Raw genomic sequence first — 25,734 nt, 5'->3', positions numbered from 1 at the left:
TTTTACCTTCCCTCTCTCTGTGTGGCCTAGTGATGCAGGCTTATCCACCTGGAGCCAGCCAGCCTCTCAGTCTGGCTGGCTGCCGATGGGAAACAGAGGCTTCCCATGCAAATCAAGCTCTGTCTTTAGAATCTGTGGGAAATTTGTTTCCCGGAGTCCATACCGGAGCCCCCCCAACTCGCCTTCTCCATTAAAATTCAGCTGAATGTGTCTCTAGATATGCTGGATGGGAAACTCTAGTGATAAGGAGAGACTTCAGATACTGGGACTATTTCCACTGGAGCAGAGAAGACCAAGAGGAAATTTAATGAGGTTTTTATAAATTAGTTATGGTTTTGTTAGGGTAAGTAGGGAAAGTCTATTTCCTCTGGTTGGGGAGTTAGTGATGAGTGGGTTCATCATTTTAAAATGATCAATAATTAGATTGAGGAGAGAGGCTAGGAGAAGATTATTAGCTCATGGAATGCCTAGCCACTGGGAATCATTAAGGCAGAGACCATTGCATCTTTTAAGGGAAAAGTGGACAAATATTTATGCAAATATTGGTATGGTATGTTGGCCTTCATAGCTAGGGAATTTGAGTATAAGAACAGGGAGGTCTTACTGTAGTTGTACAGGGCCTTGGTGAGGCCTCACCTGGAGTATTGTGTTCAGTTTTGGTCTCCTAATCTGAGGAAGGACATTCTTGCTATTGAGGGAATGCAGCGAAGGTTCAGCAGACTGATTCCCGGGATGGCAGGACTGACCTATGAGGAGAGACTGGATCGACTAGGCCTGTATTCACTGGAGTTTAGAAGGATGAGAGGGGATCTCATAAAAACATATAAAATTCTGATGGGACTGGACAGGTTAGATGCAGGAAGAATGTTCCCGATGTTGGGGAAGTCCAGAACCAGGGAATATAGTCTAAGGATAAGGGATACTGAGATGAGGAGAAACTTCTTCACATAGAGAGTTGTTAACTTGTGGAATTCCCTACCGCAGAGAGTTCTTGATGCCAGTTCATTAGATATATTCAAGAGGGAGTTAGATATGGCCCTTACGGCTAAAGGAATCAAGGGGTATGGAGAGAAAGCAGGAAAGGGGTACTGAGGTGAATAATCAGCCATGATCTTATTGAATGGTGGTGCAGGCTCAAAGGGCCAAATGGCCTACTCCTGCATCTATTTTCTATGTTTCTATTGGGAGAGAACAAAGTCATGTGATTGTTCTGGATTTTTCTAGCAAAGAACCAGCTCAGGCAGAATGACCTCCTTCTGTGCTGTAAACTTCTATGACTATGGAAAAAAATGAGCAAATAGAACAAAAATGTACATGGAAAAATATGTATTGCACCAAATATGATCAACTTTCCCAATGTGGTTATCTCCAAAGTGACATTTCAACAGCAGGCAATTTATGTTTGTTTCAGCAACTTGAGCCCATTGCAAAACCCCCCAGGAAAGCAACATTATCCTTCAGTTGTTCATATTAAATTACAATTGTTTATCACTATTATATCAGCGCTGTGAGGAAATCCGTGTGTTCAGCATTTGGATGAACCTTGTACTTTGATGTCGCATGATCTTCAAAGGTTTTCATGGACTGAAACAAAGCAACACCAGAAAGTCTCCCTTGATAAACTTTCTCTCTTTATTGTTGTGGGCTGTTTAGTTTTTACAAAATGTACACATATTAACACACAGACACCATTGTAATCTCAGATGTAATAGGACTGCACTACTCCTCAATTTTTACATTGTAAATAAATCAGAGCAGATTAGTTTGTAAGTGTCTTTAGGATTCAATTTGCAAACCTGAAATAGTCATGTGACTTCTACCTTGCCAATAAAAGGTGCTGTGTTTAATCTAAGGTGTTGTGTTTACTCTAGTTAAGAAACTGTGATGTACAAATGTATGTTACATTTCATTTGTCTTTTTTCCTCCACATTGCCCCATGTATTATTAAAATTACACTTACATGGGCTATTGGATCATGTTTGGTTAGGGTGCTGCTTATTTCAGTTTGCCAAACAGTCTGCAGCAAATCCGAAGTGTTGTGCTACATAGCCACACACACACCCCACACTTGACACACATACATAAAAAAATCTGCTTCTCATCCACATGACCTAAAATAATGTCACAGTAGTGACATACCCATAGTATTTATTATCTTTCGGAAGGGTTCTTGTTTCAGATGCTTAGTTTAGGAAAGCATGCATTGCACACGTGTAACTAACTCAGAAAAGTTTTTAAATAATAGACTTCATTCTTAACGTTATGACATTGAAATGTTCATAACTCTAAAAAAAATATTTACTAGTTGAAAGCTTTACATCTGAACAAAGCTCACTTGCATAATACATTATCTCAGCATGTTGCTGAGCTCGGTTATAGTTGTCATGGTTTCTCCACTGATCACAGTCACTCATCCTTTCATTTAGAATCTCTGAAGCTGTCCTTTAAAGTGCTTGATTGTTGCTGTTGTTAAATGATATTTTCGAAGAGTTGCATGGATTTCATGATGTTCTCATCCTGTGCAGAAGAAAGCAGAAGACGATGAATCTTTGACCTACAACAGCAGCTGTTGTGCACTGTGCAGTAAATCTAATAGCAACCAGGGGAATGAAACCCTGCCAGGTGAGCCTTCAAAAGATAGCTTTGAATGAAAAAGGCTCTTCAGTCCATTTGATCTCATCCCTCCAGAATACTAACCCTACTATCTTCCCATTTCAATATCTAATTGTTAAGTTATTCCAGTGTCCTGCCATCACATGATGGCTCTGTGATATCAACTGTTCTTCACATACACTGTTACATTCTGCTTTCATCATTGATGGATGTACCAAAAACTTTAAAATCATAAAGTGATATTAAGGGATTGAATTTCCATGTGGGTTGTAACTTTGGCAGAAGACCTGCAGAAATGGTTACGGCAGACGATCAGGAGAACTCCACAAAAATTCAACCCCTAAATATATTATTCAGTAATGACCTAAATGAAACTTATAAAATGTGGAAGATACAGGAGACATGAAATTAAAAATGGCCAACTGGGTTTTCCCCATCTTTGATGGCCATTGAAACACTCCAAACTAATGAGCAATCTATATCATGAAAATTTCCATTTACTGGACATGAAATATGCACTCTCCCCTTATAGGGCTACACCCCACTTTGGGGTGCAGATTAATAAGAGCCAAGGCTTAGGGGCTCCCAGTATGGGTTAGGGTACTAGTGACAATTAATTGAGTTAAAATACACAGTTTACCAGTATTGACCATTGGTAAGCACCCAGCTACTTGTTCAGCTCCACCAAACTCCCTATTAGGCCATTAGTTTACAAGATTATTGTTGGATATCCTGGAGAGTTGTATGTTGGACATCTTGGGGAGTTGAGGGTTAATAGTTGAACTTCTTTGTATTGTGGAGCAACAGACTTTCCAAGATAAACAGAATGGCTTTAAAGTGTCATGAGAAGGAAGCATAGAGTGTCTTCTGCTTTTAATATCTGTATTATATGCAAGAAATGCTGGTGCAAGGAAATAAGTCACAGTAATGAAGTAAGCCATGAGTGATTAAAGTGTAACTCTAGTGGCTAGGCAATAAATGTAGGTAGAGGAATCGATTAACTATAGTATAGAAAGATAACAGTTGATAAAGCCTGTTCTTCAATGAGATTAAAAATAGTTACATCAGGAAGTCTTGTTGAAGAGAAGTTGCTTTTGAGCAAACAACTGCAACTGTTTACATGAATGGACTATCTTCAAAGGATTTGGGAATTGATATGTCATGAAGTCTTATCTGTGACATGTACCTTTGATGTTGGCAAAATATGATGTATAAAGGAGCATGGTTTTCAACAGGTCTTTAGAGGGATTGCAAAATACAGAAACTGAAAAGCTGCTCTTTCAGTAGACAGTATAGATTGATCACCTGTGCTGCATATAATAAAGTCTGTCTGTATACTCTACCATCAAATGTCTCGTGCTTACTCAAAATGTGTTGTTCCGAATCAGAGAAGGAAGGAGGTTGAATGCTAACGACTATCTGTAGCTAAGAAAGAAACACTTGCATTTATATACCACCTTGACGACTACCAGACATCTCAAAGCGCTTTACAGCTAACGGAGTACTTTTGGAGTGTAGTCACTGTAGCAAACACGGCAGCCAATTTGCACACAACAAGCTCCCACCATCAGCAATGTGATAGTTTGTTTTTGTTGTGTTGATTGAGGGATGAATAAGGGGGCGAATCATGCTCCCAGAGTCAGCCTGCACCTTCAGGTGCTTTCAATGAGCTTGGCTGGCTATTCAACTATCAACAGGATCCCAGAATATTGTAGACCTGCCTAACTTAAAGATAGACAGAAAGAACTTGTATGTATATAGCGTCTTTATGACATCAGGATGTCCAAAAGCGTTTACAATCAATGAAGTTCATTTAAGGACAGTCACTGTAGTCATGTAGGAAACACAGTAGCCAGTTTCACAACACCAAGGTCCCATAAACAGCAATGAGCTAATGACTAGATAACCTGTTTTAATTGTATTAGGGATAAATTTGACCAGAACACCATAGAGAGCTCCCCTGCTCTTTTTCAAATGGTGCCATGGGATATTTAACATCCCTTAGAGAGCACATGGGATCTCGGTTTAATGTTTCTCAGATTACTGAGTCTCTCAGATTACAGACATTTGACTCAATTCCAATTTCCTGTCACTAGGCATATGAACTTGAACCCAACTTGACTCTTAAAGGAGAATAATCCCTAGTCTGTCACTAGATGACTGGCAAACACAGGTTTGAACCCTCACTAGGTAGTACCAGGAACTCCTCATGAGTGGCATGGTGAGCCTTATCATTAAATGTGTGAATATGTTGCAACCATCTTCCTGACCACAGCAAGGATACACAGCATATCCCATTAAACAATCATTCCACAAGGATTTCATAGGAACTGTAGGCACCTTCCATTTTTAATGGTGACTCAGTTTTTAAAAAAAGGAACAGTTCCGATGTTGAAGAGAAATGATTTGGGACCAAGATCACACAAATCTCTACACTAATCTCATGTAACGTGATTTTCCGCCTGTCAAAATGACAGTTTTTCTGTGTCCATTTGAGTGATAAGAAATTTACCCTATTTATGGTTGCATACAGTTTGTAAATTTAAAAAAAAGAGAAAATAGCTTTAGCTGTCAGCACCATGGATGTGATGCACAAGAATGGTTTGCAGATATTAGATACTGGGATAACTTGGGAATCTGACTGGATCCTGATTTATTTTCAGCGCAATAATTGTACAAACTACAGCAATCATCTTATCTAGTCCATTATATCATGCAGTATACAACTATGTTACATTATGGAGTTTTAGATTTGCTACATGAGCTTTAAAAATGTTTACATGATAACTGGGTAAATTTTAACAAAAAACTAGTGGTTCTGCAATAAATATTAACAATTTAAAGGTTGCAAAAATTAAATGGCAGCTTATAAAATACATTTAACAACACATGTCTTGGAAGTTATGATTTAATGAGCGAGCTATGCTGGCTGTAATGAGTGGTTTATTTTGCACAAGCTACCTACTCCATCCTGGATCTGTGTTTCGTCAAGGATGGACAGCATAGAATCATGGAAATTTTAGTACAGAAGGAGATCATTTAGCCCACCATGCCCACACCAACTCCAGATCGGACCTATCTACCATACTCCAAAGGGGTGAAGTGGACAAGCAAAGGGATCAACTCTTTTAACATCAAAACAGGAGTAAGGGAAGATTTTCTTTAAAAAAAAAGGATTTTTATGGATAATAACCTTACCTTAGAGCAAATCTTATCACAATAACCAACTATGTATTTCTACAGTGTGGCATCAATATGCATGCAGCCACTTCTTTAATTGTAACAAATTGTTAAAAACTAACCAAGCTATCGTATTTTACTGATTTCAATTTACAATGCAATAAATAGTGTGTCTAAAGTATCGATAGTTAGCAACCTCGGAAATCTGAGTGAGAGAGAGAATAGAGAGAACAAGGAAGAGAGACAGAGAAAATGAAAGAAATGCTTAGAATGATAGACAATACTAACTGATGAACCACTCACCTTCTGGCAGGTATCAATGAATTCATCAATAGTGACAACACCATCTTTATTTTTATCCATTTTCTGTTAAAAAAAATAAATTCAAACAGGAATTAAATTCTATTGTGACATAAAAAGACAGAAAACATAATGCTGAGCCACCAGAAACATTCCCCTGTAGCATATGGGAATGGTAGAACAGTTGGGAAAACACATCGAAGGAACAGTAAGCAAAATAGTTTATATTTGGTAAAGCATTTCTGATTATTTAAATATTTGGAATAATGAAGACGCTATCAATGCTGCCATAAAACCATGTAGATAACCCAGCAGAGAGTGCAGAGATGGCAGTGCACTGTGTTACATGGCAGCAGGATGTAGACGGGTACTTAACACTTCTTATAATGGCAAGCTTCTCGGTACCAAATTCCCACAGATCTTGATACCGGCACTTACCCAATCTTGTGCCCTGCAGCACTGCAGTTTAATTTAAAGTAATATTTAGGATTTACCTTTTCCATTCCCTTAACAATCTTATAAAGCTCTATGAGATGACCTCTCCAAAGATCTCCTTTCCAGGCTGAGAAGCTGCCCAGTCTTTGCTCATAACTCTGACATTGAGGTCAGCCTTTTGTTAATTCGAACTAACCTCCATATATAGTTAACAATGTAAAAAGTGCACATCGGGGACACATATCTGATAGCTGATATTATTTCTATTTTAATTGAATAAATAATTTATAAATACATTTGAAAGAATGTTGTAAACTGAACCACTGCAAAATAGCTAATTGCTGCATTTTCATCAGTTTTCTGAATAAATGTGCTGTATTTGTGTTCACTATAATATTGTACATACCTGGAAAAAAATTTCAACATGCTGCCTGGGTGTTTCCTCTCTGAGAATAGGGTAAGTGTATTTTCCCATCATGTCATAAATAGATTTCATAATGTCCAACATCTCCTGTAAGCCATAATGATGAGAAGGCATATGATCAGATGAATGCAAAAATATCCATTCCACATTGATTACATTCTACAAAAATTATTCTACAGCTTTTCAGGTTGCAACCTGCACACATGCCCTGTTCAGAAACCACGGCTTGCCTTTTCTTCCGGGATGGGTATGTAGTGACCCTGACCCTTTTTCCTGGGTTGGGGCTGATTACGGATGCAAGATTGGCTCCTGGTGGGACGTTAGCCACCAAGAGGGAGCCCATTCCTGCGAGAGGAAACGGTCTTTGGTGCCTGATGTCATGGCAGTAGAGGTGGGGGTTGGGAAATCGCTTGGTTTCCAGGCCCTCAATGTTATTTACTTGCAGTGGGGCAGTGAAGAAGCAGTCGACTGACTTCCTTACAGCAGTGCAAGGAGCAAAATTCACAGTTAGGGTAGGGATGCAGCAGTAGGCATTCCCACCTGATTCCCAAAGACTTCCCGCCACTTTAGAAGCTGAGGAAAATCCAGCTGGACAAGACAAAGACTCCAATCAAATGCAGGCGCTGCTCAGCTGGAGAAAGTCCACATGATCTGAGGTGTGACACAGCTGTTGCTTCGTTCTTTGCTAAATGTTAGGTGTTCTGAAGCATCTGACAAGTGCTCCATCTGAGTAAGAGAAAATGAAACGTATCCTCGTGCAGCAGCCAGGGACTGCTGCGCAAGTAGCTCAGTGGTGACCGAGTATTTGTTAGTTGACCTTTGTTACTGGACCATCCAAAACAATGAAAGAGATCAAATTTCAATGTAAAGCCAGGGAAATAATGGCACTGTTTTATATCATAGCTCATAATCACCTTATGACAACTTTGCAAAACATTTTGACTGGAGAATTATGTGGCAACATCGGAACAGGACAGACTTGAGGAAATTGTTCAGCAGATACTACTCATCTCTAAAGATGTACTCCTCCTAGCTGGTGAGGATCAAGTGTTCTTTTCTAGTTATAAAGTTTCAAACACTAAGCCATTTCCTATGTTTTTTGTTGAACTGTCCTTGTTTACATTATCAGTGGTCTCTTATCATCTTTTGACATTAGGGCACTTTGGTTCGTCCAAATTAACCAAAGTGTAATATTTAGAGATTTGCAAAGCTTTCCACCCAAAGCTCAAATATTGCCCTAAGTGTTTACTTAATCATTTACGTTCCACTAGCCTTCCCCTTTCTGAATGGTATTTAACCCTGATAGAACACCTACCTTAATTGTCAATTTTTTCACTGTGACCTTTAATAAGAGCTGATCAAGGATCTCACCCAAAACTTTAATTACTCAGCTAAAACTTTAACTGTTACAGATTCTGGCCATCCTACTCTGCAATTTCTGTATGTTCCATTTTCATTTCCAATTTCCAACATTTATAGAATCACAGAAGTTACAACACAGAATTAGGTAATTTAGCCCATATACCTATGCCAGTGTTAGCTAGAATCACAAAATAGTTACAGCACAGAAGGAGGCCCATGCCAGCTCTCTGTAAGAGCACTTCAGCTACTCCCACTCCCCCACCCTATCCCTGTAGCCCTGCATTTTTTTTCCTTCAGGTACTTATCCAATTCCCTTTTGAAAGCCATGATTGAATCTGCCTCCACCACCCTTTCAAGCAGTGTATTCCAGATCCTAACCACTCACTACGTAAAAAGGTTTTTCCTCATGTCACCTTTGGTTCTTTTGCCAATCACCTTACAGCTGCTGTCCTCTGGTTCTCGACCCTTCTGCCAATGGGATCAGTTTCTCTCTGTCTACTCTGTCCAAATCCCTCATGATTTTGAACACCTCTATCAAGTCTCCTCTCAACCTTCTCTGCTCTAAGGAGAACAACCCCAGTTTCTTCAGTCTATCCACATAACTGAAGTCTCTCATCCCTGGAATCATTCTCGCAAATCTTTTCTGCACCCTCTCTAAGGCCTTCACATTGTTCCTAAAGTGTGGTGCCCAGAATTGGACACAATACTCCATTTGAGACCGAACCAGTGTTTTCTAAAGGTTCGTCATAAGTTCCTTGCTTTTGTCAGGAGGTCGGCGGGTGAGTCGGGAGTTCGGCGAGTGAGTCGGGATATCGGTGAGTCTTGAGGTCGGGAGTTCGGCAAGTCGGTAGGCCCTGTGAGGTCGGGAGTTCGGAGGCCACGGAGGCCGGGAGTTGGGAGGCCGAGAGTTCAGAGACCTCGGAGGTCGGGAGTTCGGAGTCCGAGAGGTCGGGAGGCCAGAGAGGTCGGTGAGTTCAAGAGGCCAAAGAGGTCGATGAGGTGAGTTGGTAAATATCTCTCTTTTTCTCTATTTCTTTTTAATTAGATTTTCAACTAGACAAGTCTAACTTCGATAAGGTCCCACACTAGAGATTAATGTGCAAAGTTAAAGCACATGGGATTGGGGGTAGTGTGCTGACGTGGATTGAGAACTGGTTGGCAGACAGGAAGCAAAGAGTAGAAGTAAATGGGTACTTTTCAGAATGGCAGGCAGTGACTAGTGGGGTACCGCAAGGTTCTGTGCTGGGGCCCCAGCTGTTTACACTGTACATTAATGATTTAGACGAGGGCATTAAATGTAGTATCTCCAAATTTGCGGATGACACTAAGTTGGGTGGCAGTGTGAGCTGCGAGGAGGATGCTATGAGGCTGCAGAGTGACTTGGATAGGTTAGGTGAGTGGGCAAATGCATGGCAGATGAAGTATAATGTGGATAAATGTGAGGTTATCCACTTTGGTGGTAAAAACAGAGAGACAGACAATTATCTGATTGGTGACAGATTAGGAAAAGGGGAGGTGCAACGAGACCTGGGTGTTACGGTACATCAGTATTTGAAGGTTGAAATGCAGGTACAGCAGGCGGCTAAGAAAGCAAATGGCATGTTGGCCTTCATAGCGAGGGGATTTGAGTACAGGGGCAGGGAGGTGTTGCTACAGTTGTACAGGGCCTTGGTGAGGCCACACCTGGAGTATTTTGTACAGTTTTGGTCTCCTAACTTGAGGAAGGACATTCTTGCTATTGAGGGAGTGCAGCGAAGGTTCACCAGACTGATTCCCGGGATGGCGGGACAGACATATCAAGAAAGACTGGATCAACTGGGCTTGTATTCACTGGAGTTCAGAAGAATGAGAGGGGACCTCATAGAAAAGTTTAAAATTCTGACAGGTTTAGACAGTTTAGATGCAGGAAGAATGTTCCCAATGTTGGGGAAGTCCAGAACCAGGGGTCACAGTCTAAGGATAAGGGGTAAGCCATTTAGGACCGAGATGAGGAGAAACTTCTTCACCCAGGGAGTGGTGAACCTGTGGAATTCTCTACCACAGAAAGCTGTTGAAGCCAATTCACTAAATATATTCAAAAAGGAGTTAGATGTAGTCCTTACTACTCGGGGTATCAAGGGGTATGGCGAGAAAGCAGGAATGGGGTACTGAAGTTGCATGTTCAGCCATGAACTCACTGAATGGTGGCGCAGGCACGAAGGGCTGAATGACCTACTCCTGCACCTATTTTCTATGTTTCTATGTTTCTAAAGGGATGGCAGTGCAGCTCAGCCCCGTGGAGTGCACATCCTGCGGCATGTGGGAAGTCCTGGACACTTCGCGCAGCCTAGACAACCATGTGTACAGGAGGTGTCTCCAGCTTCAACTACTCGAGCTCTGCGTTTCACTTCTGAGTATCGGTAAGGACAATGGTGCCTCTGGGGAGTGCAGCCAGAGGCAATTCCAAGGCATCACGGGTGGCTCAGCTGCACAGAGGGGAGTGACGATGAATAAACAAGTCCTAGTTATAGGGGATTCTATAGTTAGGGGAACAGATAGGCATTTCTGCGGCCATAGACGTGATGCCCAAATAGTTTGGTGCCTCCCTGGTGCCAGGGTCAAGGATGTCACAGAGTGGACGCAGAGCGTTCTGGGGGGGAGGGTAAACAGCTAGAGGTCATGGCCCATATTGGGACCAACGACATAGGTAAAATGAGGGATGAGGTCATACAGGAAGAATTCAGGGAGCTAGGAAGAAAATTAAAGGGTAGGACCTCAAAGGTAGTAATCTCCGGGTTACTACCGGTGCCATGTGCTAATGAGTATAAGAATAGAAGGATAGAGAGGATGAACACGTGGCTGGAAAGTTGGTGTAGGAGGGAGGGCTTTAAGTTCTTGGGACCGTTTCTGGGGGAGATGGGACCTGTACAAACCGGATGGGTGACACCTCAACAGTGCCAGAATCAATATCCTCGCGGGGAGTTTTGCTAGTGCTATTGGGGAGAGTTTAAACTAACTTGGCAGGGGGATGGGAACCTGAGAACTAATTCAAAAGGGAAGGAAGTAAAGCAGAAATTGGATAGCAAGAATCTAGAAAGCGAATCTGTAAGACAGAGGAAACAAGGCTTAGTAAGTAGTAAGCAAGGCGGTCTTCCTGTGCTGAATGGTAAATACTTTAATGCAAGGTGTATAGTGAATAAGACGGATGAGCTAAGGGCACAGGTAAACACTTGGGAGTATGACATTATAACCATTAATGAAACATGGCTGAAAGAGGGGCAGATTTAGCAGATCAATATTCCTGGCTACAGGATTTTTAGACAAGATAGAGAGGGGGTGCAAAAAAGGGGGGGGGGCAGTCACGGTACTGATTAAAGAAACTATTACAGCGGTGAGGAGGGATGATAGGTTAGAAGGATCATCAAATGAGGCCATATGGGTAGAATTGAAAAATAAAAAAGGGGCGATCACACTGCTGGGTGAGTATTATAGACCCCCAAACAGTGGGAGGGAGATAGAGGAGCAAATATGTAGGCAAATTGCTGTGAGGTCCAAAAACCATAGGGTAGTAATAGTCATGGATTATAACTATCCAAATATTGATTGGGATAAATTTAGTGTGAAGGGTATAGAGGGTGTGGAATTCTTGAAATGCATTCAAGAGAACTTTTTTAGTCAGTATGTAGCAAGCCCAACATGAGAGGGAGCGGTCTTGGATTTAGTTGGGGAATGAAGCTGGGCAGGTTGAGGGGGTATCAGTGGGAGAGCACTTGGGTGCCAGTGACCATAATTCAGTCAGATTCAAGTTGGCTACGGATAAGGATAAGGATAGGCCTGGAATAAAAGTTTCGAATTGGGGAAAAGCTAATTTTGCTAAGTTAAGAAGTGATTTGGCCATAATGGAAACAGCTACTTGTGGGTAAATCAGTGTCGGAACAGTGAGAGGCATTTAAGGAGGAGATACGGAAGGCTCAGGCCAAACATGTGCTCTTAAAGAAGAAGGCTGGGAAAAATAATTCTAGAGCCCCCTGGATGTCTAGGGACTTACAGGGGAGGATTAAGACCAAAGGCTAAATACTATAGAATCTTTAGAGGAATATAGAAAGTTAAGAGGCAAAATTAAAAAGGATATTAGGAATGCTAAGAGAGAGCATGAGAAATTCTTAGCTAGTAAAATTAAGAAAGATTAAGTTCTATAAATATATTAAGAGTAAGAGGGTAACTAAAGAAAGTGTAGGGCCAATGAGAGACCATGAGGGTAATCTTTGTGTGGAGGCGGAAGAGGTTGGTAAGATTCTTAACGAATACTTTGCATCTGTTTTCACAAAGGAAAAGGGCAATGCAGATTGAGGAGGAGTGTGATATACTGGAAGAAATAAATATAGCGAGAGAGGAAGTATTAAGGGGTTTAGCAGCTTTGAAAGTAGATAAGTCCCCAGGCCCGGATGAAATGCAACCCAAGCTGTTAAACGAAGTAAAAGAAGAAATAGCAGAGGCCTTGACCATCATTTTCCAGTCCTTCTTGGATCTGGACATGGTGCTGGAGGATTGGAGGACTGCTAATGTGGTACCCTTATTTAAGAAGGGAGAAAGGGATAGGCCGGGTAATTAAGGCCTGTCAGCCTAACCTCAGTGGTGGGAAAATTATTGGAAAAAATCCTGAAAGACAGGATAAATCTGCATTTGGAAAGGCAAGGATTAATTAGGGACAGTCAGCACAGATTTGGTAAGAGAAGATTGTGTTTGACTAACCTGTTTGAATTTTTTGAGGAGGTAACCAAGAGGTCAATGAGGCTAGTGCGTACGATGTAGTGTATATGGACTTTAGCAAGGCTTTTGATAAGGTCCCACATGGTAGACTGGTCATGAAGGTTAAAGCCCATGGGATCCAGGGCAAGTTGGATCCAAAATTGGCTTGGAGGTAGGAAACAAAGGGTAATGATTGATGGATGTTTTTGTGACGGGAAGGATGTTTCCAGTGGGGTTCCGCAGGGCTCAGTACTGGGTCCCTTGCTTTTTGTGGTAGATATCAATGTTTTAGATTTGAATCTAGGGAGTATGATTAGGAAGTTTGCAGACGACACTAAAATTGGCTGTGTGGTTGATAATGAAGAGGAAAGTCATGGGCTGCAGGAGGATATCAATCTACTGGTCAAGTGGGCAGAACAGTGGCAAATGGAATTTAATTCAGAGAAGTGTGAGGTGATGCACTTTGAGAGGGCTAATAAGGAAAGGGTATACACATTAAGCGGTAGGCCACTTAATAGTATAGATGAATAATGGGACCTTGGAGTGCTTGTCCACAGATCCATGAAAGTAGCAGGCCAGGTGGATAAGGTGGTTAAGAAGGCATACGGAATGTTTGCCTTTATTGGCCGAGGCATAGAATATAAGAGCAGGGAGGTTATGCTTAAATTGTATAATATTTTGGTTAGGCCACAGCTGGAGTACTGCGTATAGTTCTGGTCGCTGTACTATAGGAAGGATGTGATTGCACTAGAGAGGGTGCAGATGAGATTTACTAGGATGCTGCCTGGAATGGAAAATCTTAGTTATGAAGACAGATTGGATCGGCTGGGTTATTCTCATTGGAACAGAGGACGTTGAGAGGAAACCTCATTGAGGTGTACAAAATATTGAGGTGCCTGGACTTAGTGGATAGTAAGGGCCTATTTCCATTGGTGGAAGAGTCTATTATGAGGGGGCATAGTTTTAAGGTGGTTGGTGGAAGGTTTAGAGGCGATTTGAGGGTGGGGGGGTTTCTTTACGCAGAGGGTTGTGGGGATCTGGAACTCGCTGCCTGGAAGAGTGGTGGATGCAGAAACCCTCACCACTTTTAAGAGATGGTTGGATGGGCACTTGAAGTGCAGTAACCTGCAGGGTTACGGACCTAGAGCTGGTAATTGGGATTAGACTAGATGACCTTTTGTTGGACGGCGCAGATATAATGGTAAGGGAATTGAATTTGGCCAGGGTAATCTCCTGAACTAGTTTCGATCGCCTGGATGGGTTAGAGAGGAATTTTCCCAGATTTTTTCTCCCAAAATTGGCTGGGTTTTATCTGGTTTTTGCCTCTCCCAGGAGATCACACGGTTCTGGTTGGGGTGGAGTGTAGTATGTTTCAGTATAAGGTGTGTCGCAGTTGTGTGAAGTGGACTGGTTGGGCTGGGTGCTCTTTGCCTTTCCGTCATTGTTCATAGGTTTATATGTAACCTTTAGGGCTGCTGACCAAGGGCCGTGTGGCTCTTTGTTGGCCAGCGTGGACACGATGAGCCGAAATGGCCTCCTTCTGTGCTGTAAATTTCTATGTTTCTATGTATTCTATGCCTCTATTTATGAAGCCCAGGATCCCATAAGCTTTTTTTAACTGCTTTCTCAATCTGCCCTGCCACCTTCAACGATTTGTGCACATATTCCCTCACTGTTCCTGCACTCCCCTTTAGAATTGTACCCTTTAGTTTATATTGCCTCTCCTCATTTTCCTATCAAAATGTATCACTTTGCAGTTTTCTGCATTAAATTTCCCCAGTTCCCTGCGTTAGCTCTTTAAAATCGATCAATCTACTTGAATTCCATTTATCCGTCCTTTCTCCACATACTTTTGTATTCTTCCTTTTCAAATACTAATCTAATTCCCTTTTAAATTATAGGGCAACATTTTTTGAGACCCTGCACCATCGATGAGGGCTTTTATACAATGGACAGATTATCAGAAAATTGTGAGCTGTACAACTGCAACTTTCCTGAGACAACCATGACAAATGGTGGGAAGTGGTGTTCCACAAGGACCAGTGCTGGGACCGGTGATCACCATTTACATCAATATAAGATAGTCATTCATAAATCCAATAGGGAATTCAGGACAAACTTCTTTACCCAGAGAGTTGTTAGAGTATGGATCCCGCTACCACAAGGAGTAGTTGTGCTGACTAGCATAGATGTATTTAAGAAGAAGCTAAATGAACACACGAGGGAGAAAGGAATAGAAGGATAGGTTGATAGGGTTAGATGAAGAAGGGTTGGAGGAGGCTCATATGGAGCATAAACACAGGCATGGGCCTGTCAGGCTGAACGTTACTGTGCTGTAAATACTTTGTAAAACTTGTAACATCCACTGCTTGCAAAGCTCTGCCATCAACACAGGCTCTCTGAAGGTCTCACCCACAGCCTCTGCTTTAGTGGCCATTTATGGTAAAACATTCCATATTCTAATAACTCGGTGATCAGATTTCTTCTAACTTACTTTGTTTCTTTTGATCTTAATTTTATTTAGTACTTTCTAATTTAAGTTGCATATACCTTTCCAATGAAACAGAAGTTACTGAACATGGGTCATTCCTAATTTCCTTAATATATTTGAAGCTAAAGTATTCTGAACATTATAAAATCCAGTACTACAATTTATGTTGATCCAAAGTTAATTAATATAGAAAGGAAGTCTGTAACAATGACATCAGCTATCAATTGAACTTTCTCCCTGGTACATTAACCTTTCTATTGATTGAAATAAAATGCCTCCAGGAAGCCACAAACATATATTAATGCTTTCATCATTGCAGTTGACTTTTTTTTGTATATTAGATAGCAAAGGAACAGAATGCTGCAAGAGGCAACTGTGACAAAGATAGATGTCTCATGAATTTGATCTTGTTAGTGCTGGGTATAGAGAAAAACCTGGACAAATCGAATGGAGTCTTATGAATGTCTCACAGACTTTCTCCAATTTTGTGCCTGAAATTGGGTGGGATAGTAGAGGAAAACAGGGCATAATTGGTTGGTGAGGTCTACTTCTGACCTCCCCACATGCCCACCCTTTTCCTTCCCACCACAGGTAAATGTCAGCAAGGACAGGGTCTGGGTTTGAGGATGATCTCGCACCTTGCTGCCACTGCCTCTGCCAAGCTCAGATACTGTTAGGGGAATGGTAGAATATGTTCCTGGGCAGCAGCAGTAAGTTCCTAAAGTGGACTGATGGAGGAGGAGGGCCTAGAGATGATTGACTGCTGGATCTTGGTGGGAACATTTTGGGATGGATATGGCCCTCTGCCTCCTTGTGCTGGATCATGTGAAGGCCTTGTAACTGACTCTGCCACATCCACTGTTGTATGTGGCTGTCTGATACTGCCTGCTATCTGGCACATGTACTGTCATTTGAAAGGGCAGGGTAGTCAGATGTGGTATCACCCTGAGATGAAGCAGTCTTATCCACTACTAACTGAGCAGTTACATGAGTATGGCACGAAGATTTTTAAGTTGGTTGTTTTAGCAGCAGTTTACAGAAACCGTGATCCAAACACCAAACATAAGCAGAACATTTTCTTGGCAAGCTGGTTATGCATCAATTAGGATTTAGCTTTAATGTTTCACTGGTTCGAGCAGTATCATTTTCCATCCATACAGTTACCTGTGAGTGGGGTATTCATTCGAATTAGAGGCCATTGCCGATACTCACAGTAAAGATACTATGCCGCCTTAAAGTAGGAGCAAGGAGACATTGGACCATTTACTCAATTATAGAAACACCTTAGAAAAGCCAAAGTAATTACCAAAGTAACAGGTTTAGTGAATGAGGGTAATACAAATCTTCTCTGGAACTTAGATTTGATGGTAATATTCTCCATTGTGATCTGCTTAAAGTGTGGTATAAAGGTCATCTGTTTATTCATCATACACTTTGCTGGAGGTACAACAATTGTACAGAGTAGAAGATTTTATGTATTAAATGGTTTCCATCAGTCTTATTGAATCTCATTCAAAGCTGAGAAAGAATCAAGGCAGTGAGTCAAAACATTCTGGAGAATCTCCACACATTATTAAACACAAGAGAAGGTGGGAATCCAATTCATTATGTGTTACTGCCAGTGTGCCAAGAAACTCTTTTTTCACACATATAAATTCTCTGTAAGGAAAGTGAATTGAATATTTTACCTCCTTAGTTACATATCCATCCTTATTTATGTCATATAAATTGAAAGCCCATTTAAGTTTATCCTGTATTGTTCCACGAAGTAAAACAGAGAGACCCATAACAAAATCCTGAAATGACAAAGAATTAGGAGTTCAGAAATGTTCAACCTATCTATTATATATTAAAAACTGTGAGTGATTTCAACATTCTAATGGTATTGTATTTGTAGGAGTCTCTGTGAGAGTACATTGCACCATCAAACATTATCGTCAATCAATCGTGCTCAAGCTCTTTGTCAATTCTAACTGCAGTGATGAATATTCACCACAGGGTGGCATTGTAGCAGTGCATTTCCCAGAGAATGGCAGACAGCTTGCTAAAGTTAAGTAAAGGCAATTCCATTGTACTTACCTCGGGGCCGTCAGAAATCCATCTTTTTGCATATTTCCTTTAGTTTTTGTCGACTATTGTGGGTTTCATTCTTGGGGCCCATTTTGCTTGCCAGATCCTTCGCTTTAGCAGCAGGATTGCTCACTGTTGCTGTACTATCCCCCCAGCTTTTCTGAAAGAGATTGACTCTTTCTACTATATGTTTTCTGTCCTTCTGCGCATGCGTCCCATCGAGACTCCACCCCCGATACCTCCCACCCAAACCGAAATGCGGCCCCGGACCACAAATAGGACCCTGCAATCAGTCGGACCTCATTCCCCGAGACTCCGAGTGACTGGGGGAGAGAGGCGGTGTGGGGGGGGGGGGAGAGATGAGGGAGGGAGAGAGGCGGAGGGGGGTGAGGGAGAGCTGAGCCGCAAGCTGCTGAGCCACGGTGGTTGGCGGGGGGGGAGAGAGAGAGAGCCTGGGGGAGAGAGAGAGCTTTGGTGGAGGCGGGGGCAGCGAGAGAGCTTGGGGGGAGGGGGGGAAAAAGCTTGTGGGAGGGAGAGAGACTGGGGGATATGAGAGCTGGGGGGGGGGTGGGGATGAGGGGGTGATGAAGAGAGAGAGAGACATGGGGTGGGTGGGGAGGGGTTAGGAAGGAGAGAGACACAGGGGGAATCGGGAGTGGAGAGAGATTCTTCCAATCCAGAAGTCACGACACTGACACTATTCACTTCATACCCAATAAACCTGTCAACAATTCGCACACAATGCCCCATCTATGGGGAGGGCGGGGGGGGGGGGTCATGCACTTGCACTAGGGGGCGAGGGACTTCGGCTGGAACTTGGTGGCTCCTGGGGAGATCTATTCTCTGTGGTTTCGGGAAGTCAAAGTGGATTGAGTTACAAGTTGCGAAGTTAGTGAGAACTTGGGCTGGGCGGTTCCAATTACACATTCCACAGAAACTTCAGGGTATGGCTTATCCTCCAAGGGGACCATTTTTACAGTACAAATAAAGGTGTCCTTTATTAAATGGCTACCCTGGCCATCCCACCTACTCCCTCTGGCTGCTTAGCTGTCCTTGTTTGATTGCTTGTCAGCCAGTCGGTTAGTCAGCATGTCAGTCTGCGAGCCTGCATGTTGGCATCATTGGACTGACAGTACTGTGCACTGTTACTCTCTGGGTGCCCCCCATAGTCATCCACATCTCGTCCCCCACCCCTCAGCTCTGTGGTGACCAGAGGCAGAAGCCAGTTATGCTGCATCTTCCCGTTTCCGCAGATCAGTCTCTCGATTACTCCAATTTTTAATAAATTTCTCCAGGAAAGCATTCATCATTATTTAATTATATTTTCCCAGAATAGCCCTGATCTGTATTTAATTTTGTTGACTAAAGCCTGGATCATTATTTAATTAATATTGCTGATGTCAATATATTAACTTAACAGCTTTAGTTAATTTTGTTAATATTTCCCCATCTTCTCTCTCTGTCTTTAATCTTATTCTATTTCCCCATTCTCTTTCCGCTCTCTCTCCTATCCTCTGCCCATTCTCTCCTCCATCTCCTCCCCCTCCCTGCTCCTTAAAGTTATTGTGTCACTGCTTCCAACAGTGCAGCTACCTCCTTTTGCCTCCAAACCTGCTCTATCAACCTCTGCTGGCCTTTGAATCTCTCTTACCATTATTTTTCACCCTCTATCCCTCCTTGATTGAACATAGTCTTGGCTCTCTGTGTGCAATACCACAGGAGTTGACTTGTGTCTATAGAATACAAACACTTCTCACAGAATAATGGGTTGTTGTGGAATTCAATCCCCAAAGCACCAGAATGCCATTTAATAAGAATTAAATTTGACTTAATCATTCACCGTTAATAAGTGGACTTGTTCCACACTTGTTTTAAAATAGCAAAATCTATGACTGTGAGCAATGCCATGGGAGATCTACCAGTAGAAATATATAAACAATATAACATGCAAAATAATACTGTGCATATCATATGATAATACTGTTAATAAACTACAGAAACTCTTTATACTAAAGATGTTACACCAAGTTCCCTTTCCTTGTACCTGTGGTTCAAGTGGACAGTAAAGATTCAGTGCCACTGTTCCACCAATACCATCAAAATCATATTAACAGCTCATTCATGTTATTTCTGTTTGTGAGATCTTGTGCACAAAATGGCACTGTGATTGTTGGGATAGCAGTCATTGCACTTCAAAGTAATTTATTGCATGTTAAGCACTTTGAGACATTTCTCAGAGATGCGATAAAATGCTACATAAATGATAATCTTCATTGTAAGAACATATGAAAAATGGTACGACTATGAAACTTGATCCTTCCATAGACCATTTATAATCTATTCTATTATGGAGCTTACTCAAACCATTTAATCTCCTGAGCAAAGATTCTGACAAATTACAGTCCACCTCCTCAAGGGTAAACCAAGCAAAGTGTCAGGATAACTATCTAATATTATACATCCCAGACCAGTTGCCTACCTTGTCATGGTATTTCGGTGGTTTCAGAAGCTCAGAAGCTATGCTCCATTCAGATCTTGATTATGCCTACCTGGATTTATCATTATAACCTTCCATCCTGCAACTGACCAGATCTTCATCTAGCTGTTGTTTAAAGGTGTTTAATTGACACAAGGTTAACATTAAGTCTTGCTTAAAGCTTGTTAAGTTAGCACTTATGCTGGCAAGTGCAGCATTCACAAACCAAATTAAGCAATGTGCTTGTACCTATCCTATCCATTCCTCTCAGAATTAAAAAAATCTAGTCAGTAAAATCCACTATCACCTGATAGATTATTTTCCTTTACCTGCTGGAAACTGAAGTTTCGCCCATTCATGTGGTATCACCAGAACCCCACAGCAATTTTCTGGGCTGGGCATCAGTTGATACGCAAGGTGGGGTTTCTGCTGTTTTCCCACACCCGAGTGACTTACTGCCAATGGGACAGAGGGAAATGCAGTGTTGCTGCAGCACTTAAAAGGTTGCAGCTATTTAAAGTCCAGGAGTACACCAAGGGGCAGAAATTGCAGCTCCCAATAAGTGGCTGCCACGGGGCGGTGTGGAATGGCCACCGACTCTCCGCGGAGGGGCCGCCATTTTAGAAATGGGCCTTCATCAGCAGCGGAGCGGTGTAGGGGCGTTTTCCCGCGTGGCGTGCACGCCCCAACCCCTTACCAACCGGCAGTGACCCCTTCCCGAAATTGCCCCGTGGGAAATATTCCTTTTGCGGAATTGCCCTGCACCTCCATGGCACCCCCCGTGAAATTTAGCTGGAAAAATCATAGAACCGCCGCGCGGGGCCCCCGACAGCTTTCTCTGTCAAGGGCAAATATAGAAACATAGAAAATAGGTGCAGGAGTAGGCCATTCGGCCCTTCTAGCCTGAACTGCCATTCAATGAGTTCATGGCTGAACATGCAACTTCAGTACCCCATTCCTGCTTTCTCGCCATACCCCTTGATTCCCCTAGTAGTAAGGACTTCATCTAACTCCTTTTTGAATATATTTAGTGACTTGGCCCCAATACCTTTCTGTGGTAGAGAATTCCACAGGTTCACCACTCTCTGGGTGAAGAAGTTTCTCCTCATCTCGGTCCTAAATGGCTTACCCCTTATCCTTAGACTGTGACCCCTGGTTCTGGACTTCCCCAACATTGGGAACATTCTTCCTGCATCTAACCTGTCTAAACCCGTCAGAATTTTAAACGTTTCTGTGAGGTCCCCTCTCATTCTTCTGAACTCCAGTGAATACAAGCCCAGTTGATCCAGTCTTTCTTGATAGGTCAGTCCCGCCATCCCGGGAATCAGTCTGGTGAACCTTCACTGCACTCCCTCAATAGCAAGAATGTCTTTCCTCAGGTTAGGAGACCAAAACTGTACACAATACTCCAGGTGTGGCCTCACCAAGGCCCTGTACAACTGTAGCAACACCTCCCTGCCCCTGTACTCAAATCCCCTCGCTATGAAGGCCAACATGCCATTTGCTTTCTTAACCGCCTGCTGTACCTGCATGCCAACCTTCAATGACTGATGTACCATGACACCCAGGTCTCGTTGCACCTCCCCTTTTCTTAATCTGTCACCATTCAGATAATAGTCTGTCTCTCTGTTTTTACCACCAAAGTGGATAACCTCACATTTATCCACATTATACTTCATCTGCCATGCATTTGCCCATTCACCTAACCTATCCAAGTCGCTCTGCAGCCTCATAGCATCCTCCTCGCAGCTCACATTGCCACCCAACTTCGTGTCATCCGCAAATTTGGAGATACTACATTTAATGCCCTCGTCTAAATCATTAATGTACAATGTAAACAGCTGGGGCCCCAGCACAGAACCTTGCGGTACCTCACTAGTCACTGCCTGCCATTCTGAAAAGTACCCATTTACTCCGACTCTTTGCTTCCTGTCTGACAACCAGTTCTCAATCCATGTCAGCACACTACCCCCAATCCCATGTGCTTTAACTTTGCACATTAATCTCTTGTGTGGGACCTTGTCGAAAGCCTTCTGAAAGTCCAAATATACCACATCAACTGGTTCTCCCTTGTCCACTTTACTGGAAACATTCTCAAAAAATTCCAGAAGATTTGTCAAGCATGATTTCCCTTTCACAAATCCATGCTGACTTGGACCTATCATGTCACCTCTTTCCAAATGCACTGCTGTGACATCCTTAATAATTGATTCCATCATTTTACCCACTACCGATGTTAGGCTGACCGGTCTATAATTCCCTGTTTTCTCTCTCCCTCCTTTTTTTTTTTAAAAGTGGGGTTACATTGGCTGCCCTCCACTCCATAGGAACTGATCCAGAGTCAATGGAATGTTGGAAAATGACTGTCAATGCATCCGCTATTTCCAAGGCCACCTCCTTAAGTACTCTGGGATGCAGTCCATCAGGCCCTGGGGATTTATCGGTCTTCAATCCCATCAATTTCCCTAACACAATTTCCCGACTAATAAGGATTACCCTCAGTTCCTCCTCCTTACTAGACCCTCTGACCCCTTTTATATCCGGAAGGTTGTTTGTGTCCTCCTTAGTGCACACTGCTGCAGCCGGCATGTTTTTTTTTGCCGGTCGACTTCCCAATCGGCTGGACAAATATGGCCCCGTGTTCAGCCGGGCTGCCAACAGTCAGCCTGACACTCACTCTTGGGTGCCAGGCCGCTGGCCCTCCCTGGTGGCCCAGTGGACCTAACTTAAAAATATGCAGAGCTCGCAACGGCCATCCCCTTTAACTGAAGGGGAGAGATATTGTGACACGTCATTGTCGCGCTGATGTCATCAGCGACGCGCTGACATCATTCGTGTGGCGCTGATGACTGATTAGGGCAGCCGACCCGCTGCAAGGGCACTTCTGGTGCTCAGCTGCGACTATATCCACCCCGAGCAAAGAAAAACATCCAAGTGCCGAATATCGACGGCATTGCAGCGGAAAAAAACTTTAAAAAACAGAAAGTGCACCCCGTTTCAGGCGGACGTGAATTGTTACTCCCAAATTTGGTAAGACTTAAAAATGAACAGCACCAAGTTGTCAGATTCTTGGATGGTTCCGTGGACATTCTGTTGGCAGAGATAAGGGCAAAGAGAGAACAGCTTGTCAGCACCCAAGGCAGGATGTCCCATAAGAGCTTGGTACAAGCAAACATGGAAAGAGGTGGCTCAGGCAATCAGTGCCAACTCCACCACTGAACGCATTGCTACCCAGTGCTGGGAACAGTTTATTTACCTCAGTTTGGCGAAGGTAAGTGAAGTCATGAGAATCTATGCACGCCCTGAAAAAATGCTAGAAGCATTCCTCACTGCTATTCCTTCCATGACAAGGATGAATATTCACAATGCACCTTACGCCCACACACACTGCTTTCTTACTAGTCCACTATGTTCTGTCCCAGTGCCTGAGGTCAAGAGGTAGACTCAAAGGCAAAGAGATTGCTGTAGTGTCCTCATTGAGCAGACAGCACACCATGAAGTGAATTACTAATGAGTAAGAACAGTGCTTCTAAAACAGGAAATTAACAAGATTGGAATGCAATGGTGAGTAGCAGGAAGCAGTTCAGGACTGTGTTGAAGTTGATTTTCATTTTGAATGTGGGTGGGAAATTGACAGTTGTAACCCTCCCCAATCCCCCACCAATCCCTCTCCCTTCCCTATCCCCTACTACCCCCCTCTGCAACCTCTCCACCCTCTCCCTCCCCACCTGGCTCCCTCCCCATCCCCTACTACCCCCCTCGCCAACCTCCCACCCTCCCACCACACCTCCCCTCCTCCTCATCCCCACACCACTCCTTCAGCCAAGCATTTCACCATCTAGTCTGTTTGTCCCTATGCCAATTTGCACATGGCTCAGGTGGTAATTCTGAGATCCTCTCAGCAAGGATTTCAAATATTGGGACTGGCTAAATATATGCACAATGCTCAGATTCAGTAAATAATATAAAAAAAATGACACTCACCTCAAAACTCACTGAACCATTGTGGTCTGTGTCGAACGCATTAAACAGAAAGTGTGCATATGTGGATGCATCTGGAATGGAAAAAAAGTAACTTTCTCAATAATTCCATTAAAACATATCGGGGCCAAAATTGCCCTCCGTCCCAAACGGGGCGCACTTACCGTTTTTTAATTTCTTTCTCCGCCCCAAGCCATGGGACAGAGAGTAGAGCAATATGACGGTGTGGTGCTGCAGGGCGGAAGTGCGGTTGGGTCGGGTCGACCGCTGCTCCGAATCATCAACGTGACGCGCACGCGCTGTGTGGCGCTGACAAGTCACAACATCCCTCCCTTTCCATTAAAGGGGAGGACTGCTGGGAGCTCTGCAGCCACTTTAGTGGCACCAACTGGGCTAACAGGGAGAGTTTTGGCCGGGCCAGCAGCCTGGCACCCAAGCCTGTTGGTGGCCCGGCCAAATCCTTGGCTGCCATTGATGGGCCCACTTCGGAGTCGGCTGACAATTAAAATAAAATGGCGTCTTCAGCAGAGCGACCTCCCATTTAAGGGCGGATATGCCGCCCCCAGCCACAAGAAGTTTCCTGTCAGGGAAAGTTGTCGGGGTACCGATGGTCGGCTGATCCGCTTGCGCAGGGCAATTTCCCGTGGGGCAATTTCCAACGCCGGGTGGAAAGAGGGTCGCCGCCATTCGGTAAGAGGTCGGCACGTGCCCAACGGGGCGGGAAGACGGCTGGGGCGGTCCCGTACACCGCTGCAAAAATAAAAGAGGGCAATTTAGAAAATATCAGCCCCCCCCGCGCCGACTGAGTAGTGAGTGCTTTCCGCACCGTTGCTGCCTCTTTGACGCGATAACGGTTCTTAAAAAAGCAGGCAATTTCAGCCCCATCATGTGCTGTAAAACTTCCAATTGTGATGAATTTTCTTTCATCAGGTTTGATATCAAAGTGAATTGAAACAATTTCAAACCTAAATAACAAAAGAGAAATTAAAAACAAACAGGACCCTGACTGTCTAGTCCTACTTATTTTCAATTTCATGTTGCAAAGTAAATAGACGTTCTAACTCATCACATTTTTGGTCACTGATATTTTCATTATCACTATTAAATGTTGTCAAGAGCTGTTAACCAAAAAATAATTATTTTCTTGAGTTGATAAGACATTATTATGTTTATCGTGCTAACAAAATAATGAATTGTCCATCAATTAGCGACTGCCGCATCTGTGTTAGTTACATGCGTTGCGAACACAACAAGTCTGTTCTAAAGTTTTGGGTAATATCTGAAGAATTTTAAGTAGTGTGCAGCTAATCTAGTTGTTAAATATCATAATGGGGGCTGAAATTCCTTAAGGGTTGCACCAGTCTGAGAATTTACGTAAAGGGTGGAAACTCTGTCTGACTGTTACTTAGACACCTGTGTCAGAGGGAGTTGGACTGAAGATGGGGACTCCCAACACTTGTGCCTAAGGTGACCAATTCAGATTGGACATATGACCTGGAGGTTTGATCATGTGACAAAAGATCATATAATGTCTGAACATGACATGTGATCACATGACACTTGTCTGCAATTTGCAGCTTACCTCACAAAGAGCTCTATTTTCACCACGATTGTGCCAATTTTGGTGTCGAAACATTTTTTGGTGTGAACTTTCCAACTTTCGCCAACATTTGG

General features: G+C 43.0%; 1 protein-coding gene across 2 annotated transcripts in view; it reads right to left on the bottom strand.

The window, feature by feature from the left end:
- Positions 1-1,634: 1,634 nt before the first annotated feature.
- The window catches only part of LOC139233019 (Kv channel-interacting protein 4), a 259,879-nt gene continuing 235,779 nt past the window's right edge, over positions 1,635-25,734 (bottom strand). For both annotated transcript variants that reach the window (XM_070863529.1, XM_070863536.1), the window contains exons 4-8: positions 24,064-24,134; positions 17,222-17,329; positions 6,935-7,039; positions 6,097-6,159; positions 1,635-2,517 (exon numbers count right to left, since the gene is read on the bottom strand). In XM_070863529.1, coding sequence (XP_070719630.1) covers positions 2,470-2,517; positions 6,097-6,159; positions 6,935-7,039; positions 17,222-17,329; positions 24,064-24,134 — 395 coding nt within the window. In that variant the 3' untranslated portion in view covers positions 1,635-2,469. The remainder of the gene's footprint in view (positions 2,518-6,096; positions 6,160-6,934; positions 7,040-17,221; positions 17,330-24,063; positions 24,135-25,734) is intronic.

Source organism: Pristiophorus japonicus, chromosome 2 (assembly GCF_044704955.1).
Source record: "Pristiophorus japonicus isolate sPriJap1 chromosome 2, sPriJap1.hap1, whole genome shotgun sequence".
Classification (NCBI taxonomy): domain Eukaryota; kingdom Metazoa; phylum Chordata; class Chondrichthyes; family Pristiophoridae; genus Pristiophorus; species Pristiophorus japonicus.
The sequence above is the reverse complement of the archived record's forward strand: the minus strand, read 5'-3'. Positions and strand labels throughout refer to the sequence as shown.